At 39.3% G+C, this 27,951-nt stretch overlaps 2 protein-coding genes across 3 annotated transcripts; one reads left to right on the forward strand and one right to left on the reverse strand.

The window, feature by feature from the left end:
* dbr1 (debranching RNA lariats 1) lies at window positions 1-8,189 on the reverse strand. Its single transcript, XM_059342671.1, has 9 exons — window positions 8,044-8,189; window positions 6,610-6,903; window positions 6,407-6,531; window positions 4,958-5,038; window positions 4,081-4,166; window positions 3,750-3,974; window positions 2,862-2,939; window positions 2,632-2,777; window positions 1-1,192 (listed from the first exon to the last, which is right to left on the reverse strand). Exons 2-9 carry the CDS (start codon window positions 6,804-6,806, stop codon window positions 451-453), a joined length of 1,680 nt encoding a protein of 559 aa, XP_059198654.1. The 5' UTR covers window positions 6,807-6,903; window positions 8,044-8,189; the 3' UTR covers window positions 1-450.
* A 1,617-nt stretch (window positions 8,190-9,806) lies between these two features.
* Window positions 9,807-27,459, forward strand: armc8 (armadillo repeat containing 8). 2 transcript variants are annotated; one of them, XM_059343267.1, is made up of 22 exons: window positions 9,807-10,078; window positions 13,220-13,296; window positions 14,747-14,818; window positions 15,060-15,202; window positions 15,300-15,397; window positions 15,718-15,810; window positions 15,904-15,984; window positions 16,105-16,180; window positions 16,356-16,446; window positions 16,533-16,593; window positions 16,684-16,884; window positions 18,010-18,105; window positions 18,197-18,279; window positions 19,028-19,109; window positions 19,247-19,333; window positions 20,345-20,437; window positions 20,583-20,732; window positions 21,643-21,738; window positions 22,526-22,621; window positions 22,793-22,898; window positions 24,633-24,726; window positions 25,454-27,459. In XM_059343267.1, exons 1-22 carry the CDS (start codon window positions 10,034-10,036, stop codon window positions 25,485-25,487), a joined length of 2,055 nt encoding a protein of 684 aa, XP_059199250.1. In that variant the 5' UTR covers window positions 9,807-10,033; the 3' UTR covers window positions 25,488-27,459. The 2 variants fall into 2 exon arrangements, with proteins under 2 accessions (XP_059199250.1, XP_059199251.1); XM_059343268.1 differs by having other exon boundaries at window positions 9,808-10,078; window positions 22,793-22,865.
* The last annotated feature ends 492 nt before the right edge of the window (window positions 27,460-27,951 follow it).

Genomic DNA, 27,951 nt, shown 5'->3' on the forward strand with positions numbered 1-27,951 from the left:
TAAGTGAAACAAAAGACACATTTTATTAGTTATTTTTGAGAGTTTTTGCCAAGTGGCTGTACAATGGTCTACGAGGTCATTAATTCATTTTAAAAACAAATGGATATTTTATTCTCCCAGCCTGTTTACTCACTGCTGTAGTCTTGAAATTACATGTACAAAAAAAAAAAAAAAAAATTGAACACAAAAATCTGTTTCCTAAAAATTCCTTGGTTTGATTAAAATATATAAAAATAATATTTTAACATTTTCATGCCTTACTGTCAAAACTGAATCCATAAACAAACTTATTTTGACATGTACAATCTGGTTTTAGTTTCTTTTTAAATAAAGCCAAACCTCTCTCCGCTGTATAAAAAGGCAGAAATGACAATAAGTTTTACAAATGAATAAAACTGATGGAGTACTGTACACTCTGTCCTCACCTTCTGCCTGATCTCACCCTGACCTCTAATCCTCACCCTCCTCATCCTCCACGGTCGTATAGATGACCTGGTTTCTGCGTTTGATCCTGGGAGTCGTGCCTCTGCTGTCGGGAGCCTGAGCCTCGTCGCTGCTACGCTTTAAGATGCGTACAGCTGAGGCATCTTCATCATCATCCTCCTCCTCACAGCGTTCTTCCCTTCCTGCTCCTTCCTGAGTGCGAGCTACAGCCGGGGTGGAGTGGGCGGGAGGCGGCAGGTTCATGAGGAGGGACAGAGGAACGGGAGAGGCATCAGATTTGGGCGTGGGCAGGACCAATCGGCTCGGAGTGTGGACATCAGACAAGTTAGCTCCCTTTGAGTTAGACTTATCCTCCTCCTCTTCCTCCTCCCACTCTTCCTCTATTGTGATCTCATCAGGATTAACTGAGCTCGATAATCCCGACGTGTCGGTCGGGTACTCGCTGGGTTCGTCAGCACTCCCCACACTTTGTCCATCTTCATCGTCCTCCTCTCCTCCCGTGCTGCCCTGAATTCGCCGCATCTCGTCTCCTCCCTGGCCGAAGTGTGCGTAGAGGTCAGTGAGCCCCAGCGTGGCGCAGAGCTCGGTGGTCTGAGGGTTGGTGCTGCAGGCGGGAGCGGCGTTGTGCTGAGGCCTGCTGGGGTCGTACGCTGGAACCGTCTGGCTGAAGTTATCTGGAACAGCAAGTTCACCGCTGAGATCCTCCATCACCTGCATCATCGCTGCTTCTGAAGCTCTGAAGTCCCACCTGATGGGGAAAGACAACACATCCATCTATAAAAGCAAAAAGCGTCTGTGTGTGTGTGTGTGTAGGGCAGTAGTTCTCAACCTTTTTGAGTCGGGATCCCCAATTTAACATGCTTGTTGTCCGTGACCCCCGCTCACTGAACACAATCTCACACGCACAGTTCAGATCACCCAAAAAAGAAACAAAATGACCAAAAGAAGGAAACAAAATGATAAAAAAAAAAAAGACACAAAATCGCCTAAAAAGACACAAAATGACCAAAAAAAGACAAAATGACAAACAAAAAACTAGTGCACTAGTAGTAAAAAGTATAAAGTATATATATATATAAAGTATAAAAAAAACCAGCATGACCAAAAGTTAACCCTCTGAACCCTGAGCAGTTTTAGGGCACTTTTTTCTCTTTGTTCCCATCGCATTCTACTCACTGCTCATTTCTCACAGCAATATAAAAGTCCATCACCTCTCTGGAACCAGCACAATCATCACTATTCCTACAAATGTTACCAATATTAGAAAAGAATAGGAGCGTCCTCACGCTAAACATATTGAGCTATATACATTTTCCAACCTGTGCTTATAACTTCTCTTGTCCGCTCCTCTCTGCTGTGTAAACAGCCTGCAGATTAATTGAAAATTAACCAAATTTTTGTCTCAGGATGTGATTAGACATAAATGAAGTGATTCTAGTTTGAATAAAGTGATTTTTATGAAATATCAGCATTTTTATTTTTAGATTTGGTAAGTTTTTTGTGATTCAAGTGTTCTTCACACATTATTTTTTTCATGGACCATTGGAAATATGTAAATACAATAATACTTTCGGTTACTGGCTGTAATAAATAATAATAATAATAATAATAATAATAATAATAATACATTGGATTACACTCAAGGACAAGTGCAGTGCAATCAAACGGAGTAAGCTAATTGGAACAGATGAGTTTTGATTCTGGATGGTAAATGGTGTTATTTTGGCATTTTTCCCCGATTAAACAAAAAATATGCCATTTAAACCAGCCAGTGGGTTGTGGAGTTCAGATGGTTAACTGAATTGCAAATGTATGAGAGAGAATGATCAATACATTGATTATTCAATAACATAAAAATACTTAAAAATACTAATATAAAATACTTAAAATATGAAATATATATACAATACTTCAAGGCAGAAGGAAATATAAAATTTTCCTCTCATTTGTCGCATGAAGTCGGATGAATAAAAACAGGTTTATCTGGAGTTATGACATGCATGTGCATGCAAGGACTAGTGACCCCCGTGGGGATTTACTCACTGCTACTTTACTGCTGGGAAAATTACTGTCTTTTGTTTTTGTTAGCGGACCCTGTCAGTCAGTTTGAAAAAAAATTAAACTCCAAAATGCCTAATCATATCAACGAGGGATGCTTGTGGCACCGTTGGGTCTTTTGCAGTGTACCGTTCGTGCAGACCGTTATTCTCCGGAGGGTTCCAGGGGTGAGCGGTGGTCCTCTGCAGACTGTTGGTCGCCTTCAAGATAGCAAGCCACTCTGGGTCGTACTCAAGACCGTCAGATGAACCTGGTCTCTCTGGAACATCCACAATCTGCATCCAAGAGTATACATCATTGCTGAGAACTCCTACTAAAAGCAGAGATGATCAGAACTTAACAACAAAACATCCTCTCACCTGTAAGAACTCCCTGTAGGGGAGACATTTATCCAGGGACAGGAATTTTGTCACACGTGGGGCAGCATTAGCTTTAGGCTAAAAACAAGAGTATTCATGTAAACTGGTATGTTAGATTGTTACCCAGAATTAGGCCCCGTTCACACGAGGACGGTCTCAACAGAAGACGCAAAAGTGGCGTCTTGTCTTCACTTTTTATTCCTCGTTTAGACGAGCGTTTTCGGGAGGAAATCTGCTGCATACAGTGACGCAAAAGTGTGTGAAATTGGATTGTATGCAGCCAGGCGGCATCACTTAAAGCCATAAGAGCATCTTTGGGCATGCAGAAGTTTTCACGCCACACATTTTCATCAGCTACTCCTTCCACAAAGTTCTCCACCATCACTAGATCTCCCAGGTCTCGTTCACAGCCGTCTGGCTCCTCCCACCAATTGCTGCATCCAGAATGTGATGGAGGTAATTCCAGATCCTTCTCTGTTCACTAATACTATCTGTACATATCCTGGACATTTGGTGGAAAGACTCCTGTAAGTTTATTAGAGCTGCCAGAGCAGCTTGAAGGTCCCACCATGGAAATAATCCCACGTTTCTTTATTTCCTGTCCTGGAGCATGTATGTGACGTAAACACATACGTGACGTGAGCAGATCAGATCAGAGTTTTGTGTCTTGTCAGTGTAGACGACATGCTACGGAGGAGAGGATTACACTTTTACACTTTGGAGGGTGGTTTCAGATTTTTGCGTCGTTAAGCCCCCAAAACGCCGTCACCGTCTAAACGAAAGGCACTTCCGATAAAATATTTTGTCGTTTTTACCCGCGAGCGTCCTCGTGTAAACGGGGCCTTAGTATCATTTTTAAAAATCACAGCTACGAAATCTCTCTCTCACCGGATGTTGCATCACAGCAGCAAATTTCACATGGAGATGTGCAGAGAACCAGTAGCTGGGCTGCAGGTGAGCCAGCAGCTCCTCAGCAGCAGGACTTCCCAGACTGTTGGACTCCACTTCCTGACGCAGAAACTTCTTCTTTCGCAGCAGTTCCTCTGTTCTTCCATAGTAGTAGATCCCACGAGGCCAGTCGTGGCTCATGAAGATGTCTATGGGCATTTGGATCTGAGAGAACATAAAACATTTATGAATCAGTATGCGTTGTTTGGATAAATATAAGGAACAATCCTTTCAAATGTGTGCAAGAGAACAAGTTGAATTAAATATTTACCTGTTTTAATTTAAACACCTCAATATTTCTGATGTGGTAGACGCTGCGGAGTGTGTCAGGATTGTATGGAGGGAATTCATGGTGACCTTAAAGAGCAAACATTTCTTGTGAACATACTGCATAGTGTGTATAACTTCAACCATTTAGGCTCCGTTTACACGAGGACGGTCTGAACAGAAGACGCAAAAGTGGCGTTGCGTCTTCACTTTTTATTCCTCGTTTAGACGAGCGTTTTCAGGAGGAAATCTGCTGCATACGGTGACGCAAAAGTGTGTGAAATTGGATTGTATGCAGCCAGGCGGCATCACTTAAAGCCATAAGAGCATCTTTGGGCATGCAGAAGTTTTCACGCCACACATTTTCATCAGCTACTCCTTCCACAAAGTTCTCCTCCATCACTAGATCTCCCAGGTCTCGTTCACAGCCGTCTGGCTCCTCCCACCAATCGCTGCATCCAGAATGTGATGGAGGTAATTCCAGATCCTTCTCTGTTCACTAATACTATCTGTACATATCCTGGACATTTGGTGGAAAGACTCCTGTAAGTTTATTAGAGCTGCCAGAGCAGCTTGAAGGTCCCACCCTGGAAATAATCCCACGTTTCTTTATTTCCTGTCCTGGAGCATGTATGTGACGTAAACACATACGTGACGTGAGCAGATCAGATCAGAGTTTTGTGTCTTGTCAGTGTAGACGACACGCTACGGAGGAGAGGATTACACTTTTCCACTTTGGAGGGTGGTTTCAGATTTTTGCGTTTTTAAGCTCCAAAAACGCCGTCATCGTCTAAACGAAAGGCACTTCACATAAAATATTTTGTCGTTTTTACCCGCGAGCGTCCTCGTGTAAACGGGGCCTCAGTGAAAAAAAACCTCACCTCTTCTGTAGTCACGAGATTTGAAGATCCCAGATAAGCCTCCAATTCTGATCCCTTTGTAGCGAACAACGCCAGCATAACCTGTGGAAATAAAGAGACTGAAATTCACACTTTTGGAACACTAAACACAATAAAAAAATAATAAGGAACTCTGCCACATATCACATAAAGTCTGCAAGCCTGGGCTTTTTACAATTAAGACATGTAAACACTTTTAATCAATTACAAATTGTATTGTAAATGCTGTTAATACTGACTAATCTGCAGCTGACTTTTCTCATGTCTTGCCTGTTGTTCAGATGTTCTTGGTATGTCTGAATTATTCACTAACATAAATGTGGTATGACCTTCTGTAGTTCTTTGTGCTGCCTTGCTCATGTGTTTGTTGGATCATATCACCATTTTATTAACTTTTACCTGCATTTTGAAGGCTTTTATGAAGAGCTCCATCACCAAGGCTTGATTTAATTTATATCCTTTTTTCTTGTTGCAGCTTTGCATGTGTCATAATTAGTGTTGCCTGGCTGCTTTGTATTGCTACATTGACAGTGGATATTCTGAATGTATTACTGCACAAATGTTTTGCTGCTTTTTTGTTGCTCTACATGACAAGTGCAATGTCTTGAGAATGCATATTTGTTGATGTTGTTGTCTTGTCCAACCATCAACTCATTGGTGTATAAACATCTCTGCAAAGATGGTCTGCAGGAATGCACAATGGCCCATTGACAACATTATAGATAAATGTGTTGTCCGAATACATTAATGAATGAAGTTAAATATGGGAAAATCAGGCCTGGGAATTAACAGATATACTAAATAACCAGAATAATTTACAGCTTGCTGGTCCCTACCAAGGTTGTAATAGTTTTGGATTTTTCATTAGCTTTAGTTTTAATTTCGTTGTGAATTTTTGTTTTCAAATTCAGTTAGTTTGAGTTAGTTTTTAGAGTGAGTTTTCTAGTTTTAGTTTAGTTTTTATTTTTGGAAAATGCTTAGTTTTAGTTTAGTTTTAGTGTTAGTTTTAGTTTTTTTGTAATGGGCTATGTGTTGGGTGCGAGATTCAAAGTGGTCATAATAAATGTTTCCTTTATTTCCTTTGGTTTATCATCTCAGCCCCAATAAGGTTATTAACTCTTACAGTTCTGGGTGTTTTGTATTTTGGTTCTAGTGTAAACATCCCAGTCTCAGTAAACATATTCACCATGTGTTGCATGTTCAAATAGAAACACTGAATTATGAATGAAAAAAGTTGACAAAAACGAAAACTAAGGACATTTTCACTATAATTTTAGTTAGTTTTGTAACCACAAAATACAGTTTCAGTTAGTTATTGTTTTTTGAAAAACTCTAGTTTTTATTTTTATTTCAGTTAACGAAAATGTTTTTTCAATTCTAGTTTTCGTTATTTCGTTAGTTTTCGTTAACTATAATAACCTTGGTCCCTACCCAGATAATAAATGTTGGGTGCCACCCAGCCTCCATAAGGCAGCTCCTGTAGGTGATTGGAAGCCTCGTGGTTCCCTCCGATGAAGATGGTCAGGACTGGAGCCTTCTTCTCGCCAGAATAGTATCTGCAAAAGTAATGTTAAAGTTTTAAATGCTCTCACTAATGACGTTTTTTTTTTTTTAAACAACAAGACTGAACTGACTTGTAGAAGGTCTGCATGGTTCTGTACTTGGCGGGTACAGCCATGCACTTCATGTCTCCTTCATTCCGCACTGCTTGGAAGTCTCCACAGCAGAGCAGCAAGTCCACTTTGACCCCTTCTTTCTTCTCCAGATAGCCGATTGTCTCATAAATTTTGTCCAGTTCTCCATGGCAACAGCCTTCTACTGCGATCTTCATGCTGCACAAATAGATGAGCTGCCGATCCCCAGAGAAAAATCCTAGTGTGGGTCAGTTTACACTCTGTGGCCACCGAGGGTGAGAATCTGTTTGTGATCTGTGGGGATGCAAACAAAACATAGTTCAAAACATTGACATCAGTGAATATACACAGGGAAATGTTTATATATTAGAAGTCAAGCTTATCAACAGTATTGTAGGTCAATATACTTAGTGGAATGTAACTAAGTAAATGTACTCAAGTACTACTTGAGCATTTCCATTGTGTGCTAATTACTATACTTTCTACTTCTACGCCACTACATTTTAGAGGGAATTATTGTACCTTTACTTCACTACATTTTACAATTTAGAGCTTTGGTTACTTTACAAATTACGATTTTTTTGGACACAAAACTTACAAACTCAATGATCTGATTGAGAGAAAATGAAAAATAATGGGATGACCTCTTCTATGTGGATTTTGCACCAGTTTGGCATGGATATGACTATATAAAAGGTACTGAAAAAGCAGTTTTCCTTAACAAATAACTTCCTTAAAGCGTATTTAACAAAATTAAACATTATAATACATTATACAGGTGACATAGTATATTGTAAAACAATTCCGTTAATGAAAACTGAGAAAATAAAGAATAAATAGAAATGAAATAAATATCTAACACAATATAAAATTACCCTACACACCGTTTTCTGTACTATACTTTAAAAAAAGTTTTCATATCGGCACATATAGAACATCATATATACTGAAATTTAATTGATTGAGATTAAGATTTTTTTAGATTCTACCTCACCTGCACATGCATTTTATATTTTTATGGCTTTTCTTTGTAGTTGTAGTATTTTTAAGTTGGAGAATCCTGTGAAGAGGATTTATATCTTGCACCAGAGTTTTTTTGATAAGTTTAAAGGAAATTTCCTTGGTCTTTCTGGAGGTTTTAGAGTCTTCTAGTTGTTTGAAAACGTGCACATATGTATCACTTTTATCTGACTGTAGCAGCAGCTACTTGGCATGCCGACAATGTGTGTGTAACGTTGCAAAAATGTATTTTGCAATAGTTACACCCAGTTACAACACACGGCTTACTGCTAAAAATAACCAAATAAAATAGCATGCAATAGCTAGCTAAACTGGGCTCTTAATGTACCATAACGTGTTGCAACCTGGTTGCAACTGTTTTTGTCGCGTAAGCACACAAACACAACCAAATAAGCTTGCAAACTGAGAACTTACGATGAATGAATGTCTGAAGAGTATGTCTGTAAAGTTTTATACTCCGTAAAGTTTAAAACTTGGCCTGAAAATCATGTTTATATCATGAGAAGCAAAAACACGACAGAATGAATTTTCCCACCTCGCAGCTACCACTTAAAGCGCATGCGCAGAATTTGAGTAAACTGATTCCTGATATCCGGCAGCAGATTCAACACAAAAAATGTGAAATGCTCATTTAAAAATTGCATGTTGTATTTATTATACACGTAGATACATTTCTATATGTTACACGGTCTATTTTTGTTTATTTTCTATCTATTTCATAGTTTTTATGTTTGAAGTTATTGTGTCGAATCTAACTAAATGCGACTTCACCTACGTCACATTTATAAACAACATTTACCTCATTGATAAATCCACTGTCTGACAGACAGCTCGCCAAGTTAGCGCTGCTGTTGTTTTTTTAAAAATATATTTATATATATGTATATTTATAGCTGTTTTTTTGTTTTAGCGCCAGCGAGGAGCGGCTTGATAGTGGCGTGATTTAGCTTGCAGTTACTTTTATTTAAAAAGCCGCTCACAGCTGCTCTGGGGGGCGGAGTGTCTGCAAAGCGCATGCGCGGAGTTTGAGCAAACTGAATTTTTATATTCGGCAGCAGATTCACCACAAAAAATGTGAAATGATCATTTAAAAATTCCATGTTGTATTTATTATACACGTAGATACATTTTCTTTATGTTACACAGTCTATTTTTGTTTATTCTCTATCTATTTCATAGTTTTTATGTTTTTAAGTTATTGTGTCGAAAATGCGACTTCACCTACGTCACATTTATAAACAACATTTACCTCATTGATAAATCCACTGTCTGACAGACAGCTCCGCCAAGTTAGCGCTGCTGTTGTTTTTTAAAAATATATTTATATATTCTTAATCTAGTTAGCTGTTTTTTTTGTTTTAGCGCCAGCGAGGAGCGGCTTGATAGTGGCGTGATTTAGCTTGCAGTTACTTTTATTTAAAAAGCCGCTCACAGCTGCTCTGGGGGGCGGAGTGTCTGCAAAGCGCATGCGCAGAGTTTGAGCAAACTGAATTTTTATATCCGGCAGCAGATTCACCACAAAAAATGTGAAATGCTCATTTAAAATTGCATGTTGTATTTATTACACGTAGATACATTTTCTTTATATCACACAGTCTATTTTTGTTTATTTTTTTAATCTATTTCATAGTTTTTATGGTTGAAGTTATTGTGTCGAAAATGCGACTTCACCTACGTCACATTTATAAACAACATTTACCTCATTGATAAATCCACTGTCTGACAGACAGCTCGCCAAGTTAGCGCTGCTGTTGTTTTTTAAAAATATATTTATATATTCTTAATCTAGTTAGCTGTTTTTTTTTGTTTTAGCGCCAGCGAGGAGCGGCTTGATAGTGGCGTGATTTAGCTTGCAGTTACTTTTATTTAAAAAGCCGCTCACAGCTGCTCTGGGGGGCGGAGTGTCTGCAAAGCGCATGCGCAGAGTTTGAGCAAACTGAATTTTTATATTCGGCAGCAGATTCAACACAAAAAATGTGAAATGCTCATTTAAAATCGCATGTTGTATTTATTATACACGTAGATACATTTACTTTATGTTACACAGTCTATTTTTGTTTATTTTTTTAATCTATTTCATAGTTTTTATGTTTGAAGTTATTGTGTCGAAAATGCGACTTCACCTACGTCACATTTATAAACAACATTTACCTCATTGATAAATCCACTGTCTGACAGACAGCTCGCCAAGTTAGCGCTGCTGTTGTTTTTTAAAAATATATTTATATATTCTTAATCTAGTCAGCTGTTTTTTTTTTGTTTTAGCGCCAGCGAGGAGCGGCTTGATAGTGGCGTGATTTAGCTTGCAGTTACTTTTATTTAAAAAGCCGCTCACAGCTGCTCTGGGGGGCGGAGTGTCTGCAAAGTGCTGCGCCGATTGGGGCGCTCGATCGGGGGAAGAGAGATGGCGTGCTTGTTGGAGGCCCCTCTCCGCATCAGTGTGCTGTCTGTGAGTGTCACTCTCATCATTTCAAACAGCCGTTGTCTGAATAACAGTATGCTTGCTCCAAAAGTGCGTTGTTAGCATAATTAAATCAGTCAGATGAAGAAGTCTGGAGCTGTCAAACTATTAAATGTCTTCTGTTAGCCTGCGAGCTAGCGGTCCGCCTACGTAGCTTGTGGTGGGATCGGTTTGCGTCATGACGTCGCCCGCGCGGGCGGGGACGTTTGTGAACACGCGACTCCGTGTGTCCGTTTTTAGATGCACTTTAACCCCCCTGTCGTCCTTCCAGGTCAAATTGACCCAATCTGTTTTGACTATTCCTTCTTTCCTCCCTCCTCCTGCCTTCCTCTCTTCTTTCCTCCTTCCTTCCTTCTTTCCTTCCTCCTCTATCCTCCTTTCTTTCTTTCCTTCCTTTCCTCCCTCCTTCCCTTCTTTCCTCCTTCCGCTATCTCCTTTACTTTCTCTCTTCTTTCCTTCCTCCTGCCTTCCTCTCTTCTTTCCTCCTTCCTTCCTTCTTTCCTTCCTCCTCTATCCTCCTTTCTTTCTTTCCTTCCTTTCCTCCCTCCTTCCCTTCTTTCCTCCTTCCGCTATCTCCTTTACTTTCTCTCTTCTTTCCTTCCTCCTGATTTCCTCTTCTTTCCTCCTTCCTTCCTTCTTTCCTTCCTCCTCTATCCTCCTTTCTTTCTTTCCTTCCTTTCCTCCCTCCTTCCCTTCTTTCCTCCTTCCGCTATCTCCTTTACTTTCTCTCTTCTTTCCTTCCTCCTGATTTCCTCTTCTTTCCTCCTTCCTTCCTTCTTTCCTTCCTCCTCTATCCTCCTTTCTTTCTTTCCTTCCTTTCCTCCCTCCTTCCCTTCTTTCCTCCTTCAGCTATCTCCTTTACTTTCTCTCTTCTTTCCTTCCTCCTGCCTTCCTCTCTTCTTTCCTCCTTCCTTCCTTCTTTCATCCCTCCCGCCTCCATTCCTTCCTCTATAGGAAGGAAGAAGAGGGAAGGACGCAAAGGGAAGTAAAAAAGAATGGAGGGAAGAAGGAAGGAAAGAAATAAGGATGGAGGAAGGAAAGAAGAGAGGAGGAAAAGGAGAAAGAATGGAAAGGAGAGAGAAAGGAAGGAGGATGGAGGAAAGAAAGGGGAGGAGAAGAAAGGAAGGAAAAAATAAATAAAGAAGGAAGGAGGGAGAAAAGGAGGGAGGCAGGAAGGAAAGAGGGCAGAAAGGAAGGAGGAAGGAAAGAAAGAAAGAAAGAAGGGAAGGAAGGGGGGGCGAGGGAAGGGAAGAAGGAAGGAGGATAGAGGAAGGAATGGAGGCGGGAGGGATGAAAGAAGGGTGGAAGGAGGAAAGGAGAGGAAATCAGGAGGAAGGAAAGAAGAGAGAAAGGAAAGGAGATAGCGGAAGGAGGAAAGAAAAGAAGGGAAGAAGGAGGAAAGGGAGGAAAGAAAGAAAGAAAGGATAGAGGAGGAAGGAAAGAAGGAAGGAAGGAGGAAAGAAGGGACGGAGGGAGGAAAGAAGAGAGAAAGTAAAGGAGATAGCTGAAGGAGGAAAGAAAAGAAGGGAAGAAGGAGGAAAGGAAGGAAAGAAAGAAAGAAAGGATAGAGGAGGAAGGAAAGAAGGAAGGAGGATAGAGGAGGAAGGAAAGAAGGAAGGAAGGAAGGAGGAAAGAAGAGAGGAAGGCAGGAGGAGGGAGGAAAGAAGGAATAGTCAAAACAGATTGGGTCAATTTGACCCGGAAGGACGACAGGAGGGTTAATAAAGTTTATTTAAAAAAAAAAAAAAACACTCGTGTGTCCGCCCGCTCCGTCGGCGCGTCAAGGAGACCAAATCCAGCGCACCCAGTAGCTGTCAGTGTCACTTGGAATGAGTTAGCAGCTAACTGCTAACAAGAGTGAAAGTGCTGTCATCACTTTCGACAACATATTTTCCGCAATGCACAATGAAACACAATTTCAGGAATTAGATTTTCTTACTCTAATCATTCAATATAGTTTGCCTGTAATGAATACATCTACTTCATTACAGTAGCAAACGTTGTTTGGCTAGCTAACGTTGGCTAATAGCTACTAGCATACGGTTAAGCTAGTAAAGCTAACGTAACTCACTGATTTTATACTTCTGGAGGAGTTTTAGAGGTTTAAATAAGCTCTGTCAGCAGCCGAACATCTCTCAGTTGGTTATTGCATAATATAGTAATTAATTATACTTGGTAGCAATGACTGTCAGGTGTGTAGTTAAAGGTAACCTTAAATAGGTAGATAAACAACTGTCTATGCACTTTATGTGTTTTTTATGCACACTGTTCATTGCACCTTATTTGTTTTATAGCACCAACATTTTTATACTGTATATTCATATTTATTCTGCACTGGAATTCTATTCTACTCCTTCTTTAGACACTTTATATTTTATTGTATTTTTATTGTATTTTTTATATTTTATTGCTTGAAGTATGCCTAGGTTGTTCTTTTTATTTAATTGTGTTGTTATTGTCTCTGTGTGTAATGCTGCTGCTACACTGTAATTTCCCAGCTTGGGATAAATAAAGTATATCTATCTATCTATCTATCTATCTATCTATCTATCTATCTATCTATCTACAAGCATATTTTTGCAAAAGTGAAACGCCCCCACCTTAGAAACATGCGGAAAGGAGGATTGTGGTTGCTGTTATTTTAACATAAGCAGCTCCGTTGTTGTGTGTATTGTTTTTGTATAAATAAACATTAAGCTAAAATATATCTAGCGGAGTGCGGTGTGCTCCTGTGGGGTCATATCGAAAGTTCTGGTTAAAGCTGCCAATGATATAAACAAAGTTTTGGTGTGTCACATGCAGCCAGTGGGTGCCATAACAGTTTTTAAAGGGCCCTGCCATGGAAGCTGCTGTATGTGTTATGTGTGTGCATGACTGTGGGCTTTTATTTCCTTTAAATAATCAGAAATCACTGCTTTAGAATTGTTTAGTTGCTGTTAGACTTTAATTTGTTGTTAAATTTATTTTAAAATGAATGAAAGGCCATTATGTTGCTAAAACCTGAATTATTTTCTGTTCTGTATGTGTGAGAGAGGGGGAGCAATATTTAATCTCATTAATTCTGAGAAAAGCTAGTATATGTCAGTTGATTTTGTCACTAATGTTTCTGTTATATTTGTCCTCACACAGGAAGTCACTGCCACCAGTCGCCATTATGTTGACAGACTGTTTGACCCCGACCCACAGAAAGTGCTGCAGGGAGTCATGTAAGTCCAGCAGCACTTTATTTATTTTTATATTATCTTTTTCAGTGCAGGCAGCAGTAAGTGACAGTCCGTCCTTTCAAATAGTTGGCAACAATTTGAAGAGCGTTTATTGCTGCTATTCCACCAACCAACTCACTGAAAAGTTTGACTTTGTTCAGCTAGTTAATTTGCCTTTTCTCTGACTTTTTCCCCCTCTTTTTTCTGATCTGATAAAGTGCCTGTGCTGAAATACAATGGACGAGTGTGCATGACCTCTTTGTTTACATGCGTAGACTTTCATGTGACGATCTGTTTCTAAATGCATTTCACTCATCAGTATGACTTCTATCTCTCTCACTCTTTGACTTGATGCGGAGACCTGGACTCTGACCATCTCATCGTTATTTTTAACTTCTGACTGAGGAGACTAGCTCTGGTTACGGCGTGTACGGTCCTCTAGCTGAGCACCTGACTGACTTGACTGCCTGCTACAGCTGTACTTTTCCATGAGCCTCACTCACCTCACCTGCTATATGATATCATCTGGGGCACTTCCAGAGCAGAGGACATGCTGCATGGCAAACAAAATGCAGTGCATTCAAATGAACTGGCTCATTCTGTGTCCTACAACAATATGATGAATCTGATGTGAACCCCCTCTGTTCTAATGTGAAAATGTCAACCTGGCTGACCTCTCTCCCTTCTGTCTTTCATTGATAAGTTTGGGTGGTTTCTATTTTTTTCATACCTTCCAGATATTACACCATGGTATAAAGTATATGAGGTATTGGTGTGAAAGTAAAAAGTGAAAGTTGTGCTGCTGGTGGTAGTCAGTTCCTGCTTAGACAAGTCTTGCTGGGTTTAAATATTTATGGATCTATAGAACTACTTTATAGTCAATGTCACCATTTGTACAAGACACAGAAATTTAAATGATGGCACATGTTGCAGCAGCAGATTTGACCTGTTACCCTCTTTAGCCACAACTTTGTATCAGTTTAACGTACCTGAATTTTTGACAGAATTTTTTTATGACTAAATACCCTGGTTTACCATAATACCTTGATACCATCCAAGCCTAGCTTATGACGTCTGCTGTTCCACAGACTGCCGCTCTCTAAACAGTCTATAATTATATGATGATTACTAGCTTAACTTGTATTATCATCGGACAATACTGTGTGAAATGCATCCTAATTAAACATAATATGCTGTTGGGCAAGCATGTTTATATTTTTTAATAAAATTTCATTTCACCTTGACAGAAGTAAAGCAAGAGTTACACTTTATACAGCCCATAGTGTAATTCTTCCCAATTTGCAGTGTAGTTTTTTGTATGGTGAACCATTGTGGAACACAAAAAGTACACTGTAAATTGGGAAGAATTTGCACTATACGCTGTGTGCTGTAATTTGAAGCACTACCATATTAACTTTTTTGTGTGTGTGTGTGTGTGTGTGTGTGTTCACAGTGACATGAAGAATGCTGTCATAGGAAACAACAAGCAGAAGGCAAATCTGATCGTCCTCGGAGCTGTGCCGAGGTACGTCTCTGCACACACTTTACACTTTTCTGGAAATCCTACACCTTCCACCCAAGTGGGCCAGTAGTTTTTCTGAAATCCTGCTGACAAACAAACAAACAAACTGAACCAAAGCATTTTCTTCCTGGATGGAGGTATTTGCAATGTCAGAATACAAACTGGAATAGAAGAAGAACTGTAAAAGCTACAGGTTATTTATCCTCCTGTCAGTGAACAGTGTGTGTGTGTTCATTGTTTCCAGGTTACTGTACCTGCTCCAGCAGAGTTTGTCCAGTCTGGAGCTGCGGACAGAGTGTGCCGTGGTCCTGGGCAGCCTAGCCATGGGCACTGAGAACAACATCAAGTCCCTGGTGGACTGTCACATCATCCCTGCCCTTCTTCAAGGTTTGACCACAAAACTCATGCATGCAGATATTAACTGCAGAGGACAACATCGTGAGTGAGACACACACCTTTACAACACCACTGTTTGTGTTTGCAGGTCTTCTGTGTCCGGACCTGATCTTCATTGAAGCTTGTCTTCGATGTCTCAGAACGGTCTTCATCAGTCCGGTCACCCCTGTGCAGCTGCTCTATACTGTAGGTTCACTGTCTCTAATAGTATGTTTATAGCAAGAACAAGTCCAACTCGTAACCCATTGACGCCTAAAACTTCCTGTAAAACCTCTGGGCGATTTTAAAATCAGCCCCTAAAACCTGAAGTTTTTCTGGAAATTCAACAGAAGTGTCAACGCTTCTACTAAATAATAGATTTTTCAGCCTCTGTAGCAGATAGAAATTAAATTCAAAAAGTATTTGAGAGCTGATACAAATACTACAAAATGACGTATCCGCTTTCCAAGCTTCAATGGGTTAATTACACCCATTTTTAAATCATATTTGTGTATGATTATTTTTAGGACCCCACTGTGATTCCCCATCTAATGTCTCTACTGAGCCGCTCACAGAGGACCCAGGAGTACATCACACAGATCTTCTCCCACTGTTGTAAGGTATTTGTTGGTATTCGTTCACACACAAACACAGTGGAGTCCGTCACACTTTTAGCCACACCAAGATACATTGTTGATTTGCTTTCTCTCCAGACTCCGGAGCACCAGACGGTTCTTTTCAACCACGGCGCCATCCAGAACATCGCCCCTCTACTTATCTCACCCTCTTATAAGGTACACAGCTCTCTCTCTGTCACTGTATATATTTTCCTGAGTGGATGATACAACCGTTAACGCACAGTTTACTTATTTTACTTATTATTCTCTTTTTTTCGGACCTCATCGCCTCTCCAGGTCCGGATGCAGGCGTTAAAGTGTTTCTCAGTCCTGGCCTATGAGAACACTCAGGTCTCCATGACACTGGTGAATGGTGGGTCTCTTCTCTTCTCTTCTCTTCTCTTCTCTTCTCTTCTCTTCTCTTCTCTTCTCTTCTCTTCTCTTCTCTTCTCTTCTCTTCTCTTCTCTTCTCTCCTCTCCTCTCCTCTTCTCTTCTCTTCATATGAGTTTAACTTTCCAACCCCCTATTGTCTCCGTTTTTGTTGCAGTGCTGGTGGATGGCGAGCTGCTCTCTCAGGTATTTGTCAGAATGATGCAAAGGGATCAACCCATTGAAATGCAGCTAACAGCAGCCAAATGGTAAATTCATATTAGCAAATTAAACATGACTGCATTTCCTGTATACTTTCTCTTTAAGTGTGTGACCTCTTCTCCGTCTGTTCCAGTCTAACGTACATGTGTCGAGCGGGTGCCATCAGGACGGATGACAGCTGTATAGTCCTAAAGGTCTGGCTCCTCTAGTTATTATTATTGTTATGATATTTTATCAATGGCCGTTAAATTGAGTGTGCATCTGACCTCCTGTTTTTTGTTAAGACCCTGCCGTGCCTTGTGCGGATGTGCAGTAAAGAGCATTTGCTGGAGGAGCGGGTGGAGGGGGCGGAGACGCTGGCTTACCTGATGGAGCCCGACGTGGAGCTGCAGCGGATCGCCAGCACCACCGACCACCTGGTGGCCATGCTGGCCGACTACTTCAAATACCCCAGCTCTGTGTCTGCCATCACGGACATCAAAAGGGTGTGTGAGAGGGCCTGAGATGCCCTTTACATTTGATTAGTGAGGTGATAAGGGTGCAGGTGTTACTGTAATGATACAGCCAGTGGTGGAAAGTAACTAAGTACTTTTACACAAGTAATGTACTTAAGTACAATTTTGAGGTACTTGTACTTTACTTGAGTATTTCCATTTTATGTCACTTTATACTTCTACTTCACTACATTTTAAGGCAAATATTGTACTTTTTACTCCACTACATTTAGCTGACAGCTTTAGTTACTTTACAGGTTGAGGTTTAACATAAAAAAAACACTAAATTTAGGTGATTAGACAATTTTTAAAATAAACCTCATAACAGAATATTAAGTAGTCAATATGAGCCCTACCTTGAGAAATGCATCATTAATAATAATAATCTAATATAATATTTGGAATATATAAAATAATCTGAGCGGCTCCATTCTGCATAACGAGTACTTTTACTTTGATACTTTAAGTACATTTTGATGCTGATACTTTTGTACTTTCACTTAAGTACATTTTGAATGCAGGACTTTTACTTGTAGCGGAGTAATTTCACAGTGTGGTATTAGTACTTTTACTTAAGTAAGAGATCTGAATACTTTTTCCACCTCTGGATACAGTCCTAAGAGTCGACAGACAAGCTAGCTAACTGTGAGCTAAATGCTAATATCAGCATGCTAACATGCTGTTGTTTAGCAGATAAAATGTTTACAGTGTTCACCATCTTATTTTGCTCATGAGCACAAAACACAAAGTACAGCTGAGGCTGATTGAAATATCTTCCAGCTATCTATCCCAGTCAACCTTTAAATCCCTGGAGACATCACACTAGGTTGGCTAAAAATAATAATCACAATTATTTTTCTTTAATAAGGCCAATTAAAGGCTATTTATCCAACTAGATTATTTTGCTCAGGCAGCTATTGGCCACTTTAGTTATGCTTCCATAATCAGTGATCCTGATCCCTGACCCACTAATCCTAAGTGAGTCTGAATAGAGTTATTTGTGGTTATATTGCTGAGCTACTAATAAGTGAGTCTAATTATGAATGCGTTTAAAAGTTCTGCCACTGGTTGGCATTATGCACCAGTTTCACTTCATGCCCTCTCTGTCGTCTGCAGCTGGACCATGACCTGAAGCACGCACACGAGCTGAGACAAGCTGCTTTCAAACTTTACGCCTCGCTAGGCTCCAATGACGAGGACATCCGCAAAAAGGTCACCTTTCCTTCTGTCTATTTTTTTGCATATATAATACTATGCATACATATTTATATCCAAATCCATCCTTTTGTGTTTTTGTCTTCAGATTACAGAGACCGAGAACATGATGGACCGGATAGTCAGCGGCCTATCAGAATCCAGCATTAAAGTCAGATTGGCCGCCGTCAGGTAAATTAGAATTAAATTATTTGATTATTAAAGAAGTTCAATGGACATTTGTGACACCAAAGGTCCACAGAATTTGTATATAATTTGTATATTTTTGTAATAAACTGTCTTTGTAATGTACATGTTTCTATACACAGTTAACCCTTTTGTGTTGTTTTTTTCTCTTTAGGCTTATTCAGAATTAAATGCATTATATAGTGAATAAAAATATAACTAGAAAAATAAAATAACTAAAAGTCCCTGAAATAAAAAATTAAAAAATCTTTTGGTAACACTTTACAATAACCATCTAAGCGATGGTTATAAATGGTTTATAAACCAATTATTATTAACCATTTACAAAATTCAATACATATTTAATCTTTAAATGTTTTCAAGCAATTTCTTAAAGGTATAAGAATCATTTTGAAATCATTTACATACTTAATATGGTGTTAAAAATGTTAAAATGAGTGTAAAGCTATTAATAAACTAATAATTATGCTTGTTTATGGTAAAGTAATCTATTTGGCATTTATAAATTATAGTTCAACATTATTACATTTTCTATTCACCATTCTAAATGGCCTATATATGGTTTATAAATGATGATTAAACATTAATAAACTATCTATTTACCATCTATAAATGATGGTTATTGTAAAGTGTTACCAATCTTTTTGAAAAACATATTTATTTATTGACTTTTTTATTAACAAATGTATTTTTAGTTGTTTTAGTTAGTAGTTTTTTTGTTTTCTTTGTGCAGGTGTCTCCACAGTCTTTCGCGGTCGGTGCAGCAGCTGAGGACGAGCTTTCACGACCACGCAGTGTGGAAACCCCTCATGAAGGTCAGTGAAGTGATGAAGACATTTTTAAGAAGTGCATACAGCAAAACCATCTATACATCTTTGTTGGGGAAGAACCTGCATTAACATACTCACATAAACACAAACTTACTGAGACGTGTTGTTGTGGTTACATGCAGCTGCTGCAGAACGCTCCAGATGAAGTCCTGGTCATGGCCTCCTCTACACTATGCAATCTACTGCTGGAGTTCTCACCCAGCAAAGAGGTACACACACACACACACACACACACACACACACACACATATACACTACCGGTCAAAAGTTTTAGAACACCCCAATTTTTCCAGTTTTTTATTGAAATTCAAGCAGTTCAAGTCAAATGAACAGCTTGAAAGGGTCCAAAGGTAAGTGGTGAACTGCCAGAGGTAAATAAAAAAAGGTAAGCTTAACCAAAACTGAAAAATAATGTACATTTCAGAATTATACAAGTAGGCCTTTTTCAGGGAACAAGAAATGGGTTAACAACTTAACTCTATGGAGTCTTGGGCTATTTTGTCCATTTTTGAATTCTTTTCATGTCTTTGTAAGTCATTTTGTGTCTTTTTTGGTCATTTTGTGTCTTTTTTTAGTCATTTTGTGTCTTTTTTGGTCATTTTGTGTCTTTTTTTGGTCATTTTGTTTCTTTTTTTAGTCATTTTGTGTCTTTTTTTGGTCATTTTGTGTCTTTTTTTGGTCATTTTGTTTCTTTTTTTGTCATTTTGTGTCTTTTTTTGGTCATTTTGTTTCTTTTTTGGTCATTTTGTGTCTTTTTTGTCATTTTGTTTCTTTTTTTTAGTCACTTTGTGTCTTTTTTTTGGTCATTTTGTTTCTTTTTTTAGTCACTTTGTGTCTTTTTTTGGTCATTTTGTGTCTTTTTTTTGGTCATTTTGTGTCTTTTTTTTAGTCATTTTGTGTCTTTTGGTGTCTTTTTTGGTCATTTTGTGTCTTTTTTTGGTCATTTTGTGTCTTTTTTTAGTCCTTTAGTCCAACATAAAATGTGGTTTTTAATCTTTTTTTTTTTACTTTCAAAACACTATCATGCTCAATAAAGAATTTTAAATGTTGCAAATGTGCATTAATTTCAGAGTACACTGAGACATTAAACTGCATCATTTTCAATTAAATTCTGGAAAAGTTGGTGTGTTCTAAAACTTTTGACCAGTAGTGTATATATAAAGAGAACAACAGAATATATTGATTTAACATTAGGGTAATTTCTTTCTGTTGCTCTGCAGCCCATCCTGGAGTCAGGGGTGATTGAATTACTATGCAGTCTGACCCAGAGTGACAGTCCTGCACTGAGGGTCAACGGGATCTGGGCCCTGATGGTAAGAACAAGATACACACTTGTATGCTTCTTTCAACCATCAAAATATATTGAATGAAACATCTCAGCTTCTTATTTTTTAAATCTTCACTGCAAAACAGTGACTCATTTATACAGATTATGTGCCTTTGTTGTTTTTTTCTCAGAACATGGCGTTCCAGGCGGACCAGAAGGTGAAGGTGGAGATCGTTCGGTGTTTGGGGACAGAACAGTTGTTCCGCCTGCTATCGGACCCCGACACCAACGTGCTGATGAAGACCCTCGGCCTGCTGCGAAATCTGCTGTCAACACGTCCAGTGAGAGACACACACACACACACACACACATGATTGAAGAGTTAAAGGTGACCTTTTATGCTAGTTTTCAGGTTACATTTGATTTTACTAGAACATGTTTAAATGCAGAATTTTTACACTACTTTTCTTGAACTGCCCATGGCTGCTGCACCACAAACTCTCTGTGTGAGATGCTTCATTTTACCACCTGCCTGGTCTTTTAACCCGTTGAAGCCTGACAAGCGGATATGTCGTTTTGTAGTATTTGTATAAGCTCTCAAATACTTTTTGAATTTCATTTCTATCTGCTACAGAGGCTGAAAAATCTATTATTTAGTAGAAGAGTTGACACTTCTGTTGAATTTCCAGAAAAACTTCAGGTTTTAGGGGCTTATTTTAAAATCACCCAGAGGTTTTACAGGCGTTTTAGGCCTCAATGGGTTAATCTCACTAAAAAGCCCAGTCTGCTCTGATTGGTCAGTGTTTCGGGGTCTTCCATATTTGTGCTCTTGGTGTCTCTATACCACCGTTATTGCAGTTAGAGGGATTACTTTAACAGAATATAGCTGCATCAATAAAATCTTCAAAACAAAACTGAACAATCAAACATGTTGCAGCAGGAATGTGATCTAAAATAGTGGAGAAATGTCATCGACAGCTGAGATGACTGATTTCCCTGACCTCTGCAGACTCAGACTGTAGCAGTGTATGTAATGTAAATCCTGTAGAATCTTGCCTGGAGAAGACGTGGTTTTTGCTCATACAGATTATTTTTACCATATTATTTGAACTTCAGACACATTATATATGAACTTCTGACTTCCCCTTTAATACACCTGCAGAAATGTATGGATGTGCTTAATGTGGCATACATTCTGCAGGAAGGTGCTTACAGATTCTCTCTTGTTTCCTCTCCACTCTTGACTGTCAGCACATTGACCAGATCATGAGTTCTCACGGGAAGCAGATCATGCAGGCGGTGACCCTCATCCTGGAAGCGGAGCACAGTATAGAGGTCAAAGAACAGGTGAGCCCACCATCTGCTTCATGCTTATTAATACAGAATTCATCCTAAAGCCGCACTGCAGTGGTTCCTACAGTCTGCATGTATACAGGCTGTCCACGGGTCCACTGCTGCTTGTAGAGCTAAAAATACACTACCGGTCAAAAGTTTTAGAACACCCCAATTTTTCCAGTTTTTTATTGAAATTCAAGCAGTTCAAGTCAAATGAACAGCTTGAAAGGGTACAAAGGTAAGTGGTGAACTGCCAGAGGTAAGTAAAAAAAGGTAAGCTTAACCAAAACTGAAAAATAATGTACATTTCAGAATTATACAAGTAGGCCTTTTTCAGGGAACAAGAAATGGGTTAACAACTTAACTCTATGGAGTCTTGGGCTATTTTGTCCATTTTTGAATTCTTTTCATGTCTTTGTAAGTCATTTTGTGTCTTTTTTTGGTCGTTTTGTGTCTTTTGGTGTCTTTTTTTGTCATTTTGTGTCTTTTTTTGGTCATTTTGTGTCTTTTTTTAGTCCTTTAGTTCAACATAAAATGTGATTTTGAATCTTTTTTTAATTTTCAAAACACTATCATGCTCAATAAAGAATTTTAAATGTTGCAAATGTGCATTAATTTCAGAGTACACTGAGACATTAAACTGCATCATTTTCAATTAAATTCTGGAAAAGTTGGTGTTCTAAAACTGTTGACCAGTAGTGTATATCAGAGAGAATCGGCTGGCAGCTTAGATTTTGTTTTCCTGAATCACACAGAACAAAATGTTCAGCACTGATGTGACTCTTTTCTTCTCTGTCAGACGCTGTGTATCCTCGCCAACATCGCCGACGGCAACACAGCCAAGGAACTCATCATGACCAATGACGACATGCTCCAGAAAATCAAATACTACATGGTACTTTATATAAAGCTCGTCCTCGTGATCAGATCTCATGTTTGGTGCCGAAGCAGATCATGTTGCACAAACTAAAGACGACACTTTAAGTTGTTATTGAGGCCATGTGACCTCTGCTTTCCTTCTGTTTTTCCTCACATGTGATTTTTCTGACCTGTGCTGTTCCTGCAGGGGCATTCGAATGTGAAACTGCAGCTCGCTGCCACCTTCTGCATCTCAAACCTGATCTGGAACGAGGAGGACGGTAAGACGGCACAACGGGAAGGAGGAATAAAGAGTGAGCAGGCGGGGGGATGTGACGGGAGCTGAAGTTTTGGCTTTTTTTGTTAGATCTGAAGGCGTGTTCACATGGTTCTGTTGGTGCAGGATTTACCACTTTAGGAATGGAACGTGGCCTCAGCTACGCTGCTGATGTTGGTACTAGATCTCTTCGTTTCAGAGACGCAATTACAGTTTACAGTGATATAAGAACAGCTAATGTGCTTTTACAAAATAGTTATTTGATATATTTGGCAATATTTCATCAAATAAACACATTGCAGTAAAAAAAATGCAATAACTTTTTAAGAACGACCATTATTTTGCCAAGCAAGGTAGTTCTTCTTTTTTTTTTTTTAATTATCTTTTTTATCTATTCCACATATCAACATTCCAACAACATTTTACATGTGCTGTACAATTTTCCAACATTAGTAGAATATTCACATACTTCTCCCCCAGGGAGCAGAGACCTATTTTGACACAAATTATCAAGTAAAGTTACAGTAGAAGTAAAATTAAACCTTTTTCCACAACTCTCCTTGTTTTCATACCTCTCTTGCATTGTCCCTTTTTCTCCCGTTGGAGGGTAAACATATCAAATAAACATATGAACAAGCAAGGTAGTTCTTATGTGACATTTATGCCGAGTTCCCACTGTTTAGCCTGATTTTCCCTCACCAACAGTTTTGTAACGCTCATACCAGATGTCTAGCAGGCTAAATATCTGGACCTTTTGGGTCTGTTAGGACCCTTTGCATCACGTCTTAATGTACTGAGTTATGTTGATGCAAAAAAACCTTACTTAACCCTTTGATGCACAACATATGGACAACACTTCTAAAGTATAACATGGGTCAAAAATGACTCATTTATCCAAATTTGTATTAAAATGAAGTTACTTAATACTATAATAATAGTAATTTGTTTCAGATAGTTACTTTCCACACTCATATATTTAATATATTTAACGTGTTTATGTATCATTTTGTCACACATGCAGTGTATCTGGAAGGAATTAACAGAGCTTCACTTTTTCCAAATTTTTTTATGTTTCAGCCTGATTCCAAAATTGATTAAATTCATTTTTCCTTAAAATTATACACACAATACCCCCATAATGACATTTTTGACCCATGTTGTGCATTAGAAGCGTAGCGATACAAAAAGGGGTTTTTATTCAAAAAGTAAGAAATGAAAAACAAAAAATTAGGATGTATGATGATGAAAAACAAATTGATTGAGGAAAACCTGGAATACTGAATGATGAAATTAATTTATTGCGAAGATATAGAAAATTAAAGACTCAGTCGGGTCACTTTAGACCCATGTTGTGCATCAAAGGGTTAATTAAGTTTAGAAAGATCGTGGCAATAGGAACTTTACTTATGTGTTGAATTGGCAACACACACTGAATAGGAAGCGGGCTAGAAATAGTAAATACTGACAGCTTTATTAAGCATGATTAACTGTTTTGTGAACAACAGACTACAAGAAAATGGTAAAAGAATTTACAAGGCCACTTGTTCCTGGTCATTTCAAGACAAAGATGAAATGGAAATTTGAGATGTTGTCAGATACTGAATAACCTTAAAATGACAATTTTTATATCAGTTACTTACCGCTTGTTTTTCTCACCTCTGCACTGAACAGAGAATCCAAAAACAGAATAAATCCTTGGATAATACTGCACAAGTAGTGTGAGTTTGTAAACTGATGTTTTGAATGAATCCCCTCTCTGCTCTGTGATCAGGTTCTCAGGAGCGTCAGGACAAGCTGAGGGAGATGGGCTTTGTGGACATTCTGCACAAACTCACCCAGGCGTCTGACCCCAACCTCTGTGACAGGTGAGCCAGAATATCAAATGACAAAAAGCAATTGACCTATGGCTAAGCCCCGCCCCCTCCACTCACTCGGACAAACTGTCAACATTCGGTGACGGGCGCTACGGCAGCTGTGACAGTCAGAGAAATTTCACAGGAGGCAATTAATCATTTTTGGAGACAGAAAGATGAAATATCATCTTGAAGTCACCAAAAGGGCCTTCATTAACAGGTTAGAGGTTTTCACTTATCTTTTCAGCCCACTGACACCGCTCATTCTGGTGCTTGTTGTAAAAAAAACAGAGATCGCTAAGTGAACACCTCCTGCAGCAGCAGCACATACACACTGTACTGCTACAGAGCTAACTGTAGCTAACTGCTGCTAACGAGGTCGGCCGGCTTGTTAACCAGCCGGCCGACCTCGTTAGCGCTCGTTAAGATGGAGTCGCTGGATTTGTCTCCAGTCATTAATGAGGAGATGTTGTGTCAGAGTTGCATGTACCCCATGCACACAGTTTGACCATTTTAAACTTAAAATCTCAAGAAAAAACGCATAAAAAACGACTGAAAACGGACTCCAATGCATTTCAATGGATGTGGAAGCAGAGAATGTCCTAATGTATTGAGTTAGCTATGCGCACTGTGATTGGCTCATCGTGTTTGGGGGTGTGGCTTAGCCATAGGTGAATTCTCATCAGAAGCTCAAACAGCTGAGCAGCGTGGACTGATGTGTGTCTGTGTTTTCCTTTAGGGCGAAGACGGCGATGCAGCAGTACCTAGCATGACCACAGGGGGGAGAGATCCCCTACTGCCAGCCTAACTAACAATCGTGGGGAGGACACCTGCCAGCGGTTCTTTTGTTTCTCATTTTGTTTAACCTCGAGGCTTGTTTGTTGCACAAGGACACCTTTTATTGGACCTGTGGCTGTCCTCCCGTCACCTCCCACCCAGCACCTAAACCACCCTCGACAGTGTGCACACTCTGAGAACGTGGTCGTTGGGGAATCAACGGTTAGGAGGAGTTTTTGTTTTTCTTTTGTTTTCAACAATGAAGTGAAATTTTTCCTTTTTTGGGACTGTGATTTTTTTCTTTCTTGGAGTGCAGCAGCCTGACACCAGCAGCACCTCCTCGGTGCTTTGGGACTCCTGATTGTGGAGATTCTGGTCTCAGAGAAGCGGACTACGAGGTTTTGATGAGCAGGAGCTGTCGGACAGCAACGCTTCCCGGTTTTTAGTTTATTTTTAATTAATAATTACTTATTAATAATAATGCTTCCTTAAGGCATCGCAAGCAAGGACACATTTGGAGAAACACAGACTGCCTATTTTGAAATTTTGGGTGTTTTTTCTTTTTTTTGTGGATACATACCTCGTAAATATATAAATATATATAAATATAAACATAAATATATATTTTTGGATTTTTATTTTCCCCTGACCCTCTGTTTGTCAGTCATTCTCTCTGAACCATGACTCTTCTCACAGGAGGGTGATTCAGTATGTATGTGACTCTGAACATGGTCTCTGGAGGTGAAAAAGGAATAGAAATCTAATTCCCCCAGATATTTTTTTTTTTTTCTTCTCTTCTCACCGTTGTGGTTCTGCGTGCACTGTCGCCTGTCACTTCTGTCCGATAATGTCCTTATAATCCCAATGGGAAATGTAGTTCCAGAGTGCTCACTCTGACCTGCCCGGTTACTAATTAACAGGCATGAGTACACACAACACGGGAGATAAGAGGATGCATGTATTCTCACGTCTCTATTGAATAAGACTTCATGTCTGTTGCTGTTTCTGCATTCTCTGCAGCCCCCCACCTATGGAAGAATTATCCTATCTTTATTCAAGAGCGTAGATTTTCAGTTTGAGAGCATAATTTGTCTTTCTCGTGCTCAGATTTGTTCTCCTCATGCTCACATTTTGCGCTCGCACTCAGATTTCTGCTGCTTTCTTTCAAAATGTGTGCGCGCACTTAATCACATGCTTGTGCTCACATTTCTTCTTCTTGGACACAAACATTTCGCTCGCGCTCAAATCTAAAGTCTACGCGCTCAGATCTCAACTCTGCGCTCTCAAAACTTTTGTGCTCGCACCCAGAACACGCACGTCCTCTCAGGTCGAGGTGTCTGCTCAGACTGAACGATGTCCCGCCCTGCGCTTAAAATAAAAAAAAGACTTTAGATTTGAGCGCGCACAGGACATATTTGAGTGCGAGCGAAATGTTTGTGTCCAAGAAGAAGAAATGTGAGCACAAGCATGTGATTTTTAAGTGTGCGCACACATTTTGAAAGAAAGCAGCAGAAATCTGAGTGCGAGCGCAAAATGTGAGCATGAGGAGAACAAATCTGAGCACGAGAAAGACAAATTATGCTCTCAAACTGAAAATCTACGCTCTTGAATAAAGATAGGATAATTCTTCCATACCCACCGCCACCTAGCCACCCCTTCTGTGTGTGTTTGTCAAAAGGGATAAATGAAAAGATCCTGGGTTTCTTCCCTCTGGTGTGTTTGGAGAAGTGAGCGAGTACAGAGTAGATAATGTAAAGAGAAGTGTGTGAGAGCGGCCCCTGGAGGGTGAGGCACTAAGTGCAGCAGAATCAAGTGCTTCATTGTGTTTCTTCCCCTCGATCATATAATTTCTTCTTCTTCTCCCACCAGGATATTTCTAGAGTGTTGTTCCTTGACATTTCAAACCTCACTGAAACTCTGATAGAATGAATGTTACCATTGAAAATATATGCAGACCTGAAGAAGGATTACCTCTGTGTTGTTGCTTCTTATTTCTCTCCTCGGAGCGTTCAATGTGGTGCTGGTAAAATATAAAAATGAGTCTGTGTGTTTGAGTTACACCTTAAAAATCATTCTGGATTAAAGCAGAGAACGTGTGGTTTCTTCATGTGTTTAGTCCCGAGCTTTAAAGGAATAGCACGTTCCAACTGTGGCCATGTTTCCATTTAAGTCAAATTGAATTTTAAAGCGAAATTTTGAAATGTTGCATTAAAGATAATGTGAAAAAGATATATATGGAAAAAAAAAAGTTGATGAGATTTGAAGTGGTGAATCTGCGAGAAAAATGTTTTTTCTTTTCCACTTTTTTCTCGTAAATCTGCAACTTTTTTCGCATAGATTTGCCACTTTAATCTGCAACTTTTGTCATTGAAGAATAAAGAAAAAAAAAGTGAATTAGTGAGTTTCCATCAAATTGTTTAGAGCGAATAAACATAGCTGCAGTAACGTACTTTGGTCAGA

Source organism: Centropristis striata, chromosome 10 (assembly GCF_030273125.1).
Source record: "Centropristis striata isolate RG_2023a ecotype Rhode Island chromosome 10, C.striata_1.0, whole genome shotgun sequence".
NCBI lineage: Eukaryota > Metazoa > Chordata > Actinopteri > Perciformes > Serranidae > Centropristis > Centropristis striata.